The sequence below is a fragment of the Siniperca chuatsi genome, linkage group LG17 (genome assembly GCF_020085105.1).
Source record: "Siniperca chuatsi isolate FFG_IHB_CAS linkage group LG17, ASM2008510v1, whole genome shotgun sequence".
NCBI lineage: Eukaryota > Metazoa > Chordata > Actinopteri > Centrarchiformes > Sinipercidae > Siniperca > Siniperca chuatsi.
The window spans coordinates 18,435,901-18,441,941 of record NC_058058.1 but is presented as its reverse complement, the minus strand read 5'-3'; the positions used below and the strand labels follow the sequence as shown (position 1 = coordinate 18,441,941).

The following is a 6,041-nucleotide window of genomic DNA, read 5'->3' as shown; positions in this document are numbered from 1 at the left end:
TTGTGTTATCTGCAATGAATGGACATTCCAAGTAGCTGACTAACACACATTTGTTATCTAAGTGATCTGAACTGACAAGCAAAACCCTATCAATCCAACTCTGAGCTTACTGGCATATCAGACAAGGATCTTGCAAATGTAGACCCCTGAATACTGCTTTTACTATAATTGTAGGCCTATATCTCCCTCTAGTGTTCATTCCTTTACCTGCAACAGTGTTCTACAGAGTTCTATGAAAATCACTTACTACAACTACTCAGGGGCTACTAATACGACTAATACTACTACTAATGACACACATTTTGGAGATGTGGCAGTGACTCCTATGAGCTCCAGTGATTTTACATTTTCTTTATCATGTCCTCATGCAGATACAGTAGACAGAAATGGAAGCCTGACACGAACATACAAGAAAGTTTTTATTGATGTGGTATCAATACAATCAAGTACTGTAGATTTTGTATAAGCAGACAAACATTTTCAATCAAAAAGAGTGCATTTTATACCCAAATTCTATTGCATAGAGTGCACGCAATAGCCATGTATGACAAAAATCCTATAAGTTGATACATTGAGCATTACACAAATAGAAAATAAAAGTCCACAAATAATCCTTCACAAACAACGCTAGAATGCTAACTACATGTTGTAAATGCTCTTAACTCATCAATGCTGTTAAATACAATTTATACGTTCTAGGCTTCGGTGGTCGGTTTTGACATCCCTATTAAATTATCATAAATGTATAAATACATCTTCATTAATTTCATGTGCAAATGGGAATGGCCGTTTGTATTTATTGACACTAAAACAAACAAATATCCCTTAAGAACCGAAGCAAGGCTTTTTAAACATCTTTTTTGTTTGTTTTTTTTAAAGAAAAACAGAAAACACTTCAAAAGCAATTTGTGATTGAGATGGTACATGGATCTTACTGACACTTGTTAAATGATTTGCACACAGGGCAAACTCTGCAAGCGACATTGTCTATGAAAACATAAGGACAGAGAGTAATAGCCACATGTAACTCACATCACTGTTTCATATGTCCAAAAATTGAAGGCGACATAGAAAAAGGCAACATACAGTACATAACGAGCCTTGGACTGTCTTATAGACTCACATAACAATAATAATGCATAGCAGATGTAGGTGTGTTCATGTTATGAGACAGAAAGGGCAAGAGCAAGTGCATTGTTTGCAATATATAGATGTAAAATACTGATTAGGCCTTACCCTAGCACTGCTTTTCCAGAGCAACTTGAAGAGTTACTGTTTATGTATAGTGACACAGCATGGTAGATGATTTATAGAAACTATTGTAAATCAGTCAAACAGTATACATTCATTCTGATCACAAAGCTCAATATTTGGCACAATCCTCCTGCACATTGACATTCCTCCATCAAGGTGTAAGGTAGTCCTAAATTCAGTGTAATGATAATGTTTGGGCGGCATAAATTACATTGGAATCCTGTCTAGGCTGAGGCATGTAAAGGCACGGAGTCGGTAATACAAGCACCAACTTTTCTTCTTTTGCCCAAACCTCTTTATCATCTCTTCTGTAACTGCAACCACTGATAAAAGATCTTGTACACTTTTTTTATGTTCATGACTTGGTACAACACATAGATTATTGCGAACTATTAAGTCACCTATTGGACCAATATGCAAAATAGTCATATCAAAAGTGTTCTTCTTATCTCATTATGTCAATTTAATTATAGTTTTCTCTGTCTCCCATAATCTATTCATTACATTGATAATTGATCTATTTTATAACTTGTTCCCTTCCTTATTTAAAAAAAAAAACCCAAAGTTGGCTGAAACATTTTGAAATCAATTTTTTTGTGGAACATTGACAGGACAGTAAGCTTTTCCTAAGGTTTTGTAACTTCAGCAAGTTTGTTATTATCTTAGCTGAGGTGTTCATGACCTGAATGCCAGGGGGACAATGTGACACAACTACACACACACTTTTGTTGACACAGGGACAGATAGACGGGTACACCTACAGTACTAGAACATACAAGCACATGCATACACACACAGCATGTATCTTTAATGCCTCATCCAACAGAAATGAGTAAATACACAGCTCTCACCTCTGGCCCACCACCTCTCCCAGAAATCTGGCAGGGGTTTGTTAAATGTTACACAACCTGTATTTCACAACCTGTGGGCCTCAGTCAGTCCCTTTACTTATTCATGGAGTAAATGCAGATCAATTGTCATTTCCAGCTGTATGCTTTGACATGATTCGGTTCTGAAACATCTTGTCCTTGTAGCCACGGATGTTCAGATAAGCTAAACAATAATTCAGCTATTTTTGACACAATGGTTTGGGAATTAATAGAAAGTCTTTTCATTCAGAACTACAAATGATTCAGAATTGCTCCCATTTGCCCAGCGACAAATCACATAGAACCTGGCATTGAAGGAAGAAGAGGATGTATTTTATTTGACATCCATTTGCCTCCCTATTTTCCTAAACAGAAATGCGTTTAAAGCATCTTCACAGATTTTGCAATATGTGGTCAGAATAGGGCTTTTATATAGTATGGCAATACAAATTGCTCACTTGGAATATTAATGTGATACTGATTTATTGATAGGTAGTATACCATTTGAAAGCAGTGATGTCATGGTCAGAGCATCTGAAGAGGATGCCTGCGACACGAGGATGGGATTTGCAGTGCAAATGGGAAAAGTCAGATCGATACAAGGAAATGGGACATCGATCCAGCTATAGTTGTGTCCTTACTGTCCATTTTGCAGTTGCTCTCAGTATCTATTCTATGGCATGTAAACATTGACTGTATATCATCCTCAATTAATATTATCCTGAAAGTTAAAAAAGGCATTGTCCTAGAATGATGGTGTTGATCCTCTATAAAAGGGCAGCTCAAATTTGATAATTCTAATACTGCAAGGTCATATTTATTCTTGGATTATATTTCTTGCATTGAATTTCTGGACATTTCAATAAATTATAAGAAAGACAAAGATCCATCAATTTAAATGTTTGGCTACTAAATTCAGAAAGAAGCAGAGAAATAAGCATCCAATAGATGCTTATACCAACTAACTGTCAAAAGATATATCTCACTCTAAAACAAAGATTTAATCTCATTAATAATTCTAACGTAGCAATTGTTTAGAGTACCAAAAAGGTCAAATAAAAGAAAGGTGAAAAGTAATGGTATTACAGCACCGAATGCCTTGTCTTGCTATAGTTTGTCTATATTTTCTATGTTGTATTGTTGCTCTTTATGTCAGTATTGCCATTCATGGTTTCAATAAGAACACAAGGGGGGACGTGACTGCAGCCAGAGGAACCAATCACCCCCCAGGGTCTGGTGATGTCGTCCTTGTGATGTCAGAGCATGAGGGCAGGATGTGCAGTCACATGGGAAGGTCTGTTACTAGCACATTACAAAGTAAGGCACTTAATAGTCTGAATCCAATAAACAACAACAACAATGATGACAAGGACAAAATAATAACAATAAAATTATGACAATATAATAATTAAAATAATATAAGCTAAAAAACACCAACATAAAATACAACCCAAAACACACATTTGAAGGACATTGAAACAAAGAACACAGTAAGAAATTCCTTCCTCCTGCCTTTTAAAACTTTCCATATTTCATTCACAAAGTTTGTTTTTTTCTTTTGCTGATGTTGTTGAGGGTGAGCCAGATAAAGATGATGGCAATACTATTGAGAATCCTATGGGTTTTGTGTTTCTATTATGGCTGCAGGTATATTAGGTTTAGGGCTGCTCTGAGGTGCCAATACAGGAACATGTTTGAATGAAAGGACAGGGTTATGTGGGACAGAGCAGGAATCCTGAGAAGGAGGAGTGGATATACTCGGTAGAATAGAGGCCATTTGCCTGATCCGAGGGCATCTGGACCCATACCTGGTCACCCTCCTTCAACTCTAGGACAGCACTACCGGACGCTTGGTCCATGTAGCCTTTCTTGTATTCATCATAGGTGTAAGTGGCTGGTACATTGTTCTTGTACAGTGCCACCCACAGGCTAGTTCCCTTTACATGCATGTGATATGCAAAGTAGTAGACACCAGATAAAGGAGCAGTGAACATGCCAGTAGCAGAGCTGTAGGCATTTTGCCCGTTGTACAGGGTCCTGTCAAATTTGATTGGCATGGCAGAGGGAGGGAAAGGTGTGGTGAGGATGGCCGTGAAGGCTGGTGCCACAGAGGCAGAGAGTGGAACTTGACTGTATGCAGGCCCCTTCCTGTCCCCTGGTACTTCATCCCCTTCCAACTCTGAATCTGTTGGCCCTGCAACAACTGTTTGGCCATTTCCCGGAGGACCAGGGGGCCCTGGAGGCCCCGGAGGGCCAGCATTACCATTAAGCCCAGCAGGGCCTGGTTTCCCTGGAGGACCTTGGGGACCTATAGCTCCTTTCTCTCCCAACTTCCCCAGACCTTGAGGCCCTGGAAGTCCGGGTTCGCCCTTCAGGCCAGGGACACCCTGTGGCCCCATGGGACCCATGGGCCCCTGAAGACCAGGAATGCCTGACTGGCCCCTGGGGCCTGGAGTCCCTATAAACCCTATCTCACCTTTTGGCCCTGGAACACCTGTCAACCCTGGATTACCAGGTAGGCCAATATGCCCTGCCTCACCTTTGGGTCCAGGTTTTCCAATAGGACCATTAGGCCCAGGGATGCCTTTTTCCCCAGGGATGCCAGGTTTTCCAGAGGGTCCATTGGGGCCCTGGTCACCTCTGAGGCCAGGCAGTCCTGGAGGACCCTGAGGCCCCAGCTCTCCTTTCTGTCCTGGCATTCCGTGTTTTCCTGGGAGTCCCATTGGGCCTTGAAGTCCCGGTGGTCCTGGTTGTCCATCAAGGCCTGGTTCCCCAATTAGGCCCACCATTCCTTGATCTCCTTTGTCCCCTGGGAGACCAGGCAACCCACCATGACCCTTTTCTCCTTTTGGCCCACTTAGACCAGGTTTTCCATAGCCAGGAGTCCCAGGAAATCCAGGAGAACCCCTGGGCCCTGCCTCACCTTTCGGACCTAGTGGACCTGGTGCTCCAGGCAGTCCGTCTAGCCCAGGCTTCCCTAACCCAACTGGTCCTGGCAGACCTTGTAGACCTGGAGCCCCAGCCTCTCCTGGTTCTCCTCGATCCCCTGGGAGTCCTTGATCACCTTTAAGACCAGGCAGTCCAGGCAAACCTTTTAGTCCTGGTTTGCCTATACCTGGAAGACCAGGTGGTCCTGCATTGCCTTTCAACCCAGGAGGACCCCTTATACCTGAAGGCCCTGGCTTCCCATTTCCATTCTCGCCCTTAAGCCCACGCTCACCTGGTGGGCCAGCAAGACCCTTTATTCCTGGTTCTCCCCGAGACCCAGGAGGGCCTCTGATGCCTGGAAGCCCAGGTTTCCCATTCAGAGACAGGCCAGCTGGGCCAGGAAGGCCGGGCTGCCCTGGAAGACCTCTGGCACCTGGTTCACCACGAGGGCCAACCTCGCCATTAAGCCCTGGCATCCCCTTTGGCCCAATCTTTCCTGGGAGACCTGGAAGTCCAGGCTTACCAATTCCTGGAAAGCCAGAAGGGCCCTGAGGGCCTGGCTGGCCATTGAGACCTGGCTTGCCCACTCCAGGTTTCCCTGGAAGTCCTGCGGGCCCAGGGGGGCCTCTTGGTCCAGGTTTCCCTTGGGGGCCTGGTTCCCCCTTCACTTCCATCATGGGTGGCATATCTAAAAGATATGATAGAGAAAAATGTTCATATTGTTAGTATAATAATGTATTTCAAAACAAAAAAAGAAGCCTATTTGGAGGAAACATGTCGTTCAACCAGGAAACCGTAGCAAAACGGTGCCCACCATTTTCAGACTGAACGTGCCCCTTTTTTCTACTCAGAAGGCAACACTTCTTCATTGTCACATAAGAATTAGCATGTGAGGCTTTAAAAGGGTTAAAAAGAAAAAAAAGAAGTTCTTCAACAATGCCTTATTTTTCTTAAAGTAAATATCGTATAAGGAGCCATGATGTATCAGTG

The 6,041-nt window shown here is 42.7% G+C and overlaps 1 protein-coding gene across 2 annotated transcripts in view; it reads right to left on the bottom strand.

Moving 5' to 3' along the window:
- Positions 1-406: 406 nt before the first annotated feature.
- Positions 407-6,041, bottom strand: part of col8a2 (collagen, type VIII, alpha 2) — a 47,854-nt gene continuing 42,219 nt past the window's right edge. For both annotated transcript variants that reach the window (XM_044172213.1, XM_044172214.1), the window contains exon 3: positions 407-5,739. In XM_044172213.1, coding sequence (XP_044028148.1) covers positions 3,836-5,739 — 1,904 coding nt within the window. In that variant the 3' untranslated portion in view covers positions 407-3,835. The remainder of the gene's footprint in view (positions 5,740-6,041) is intronic.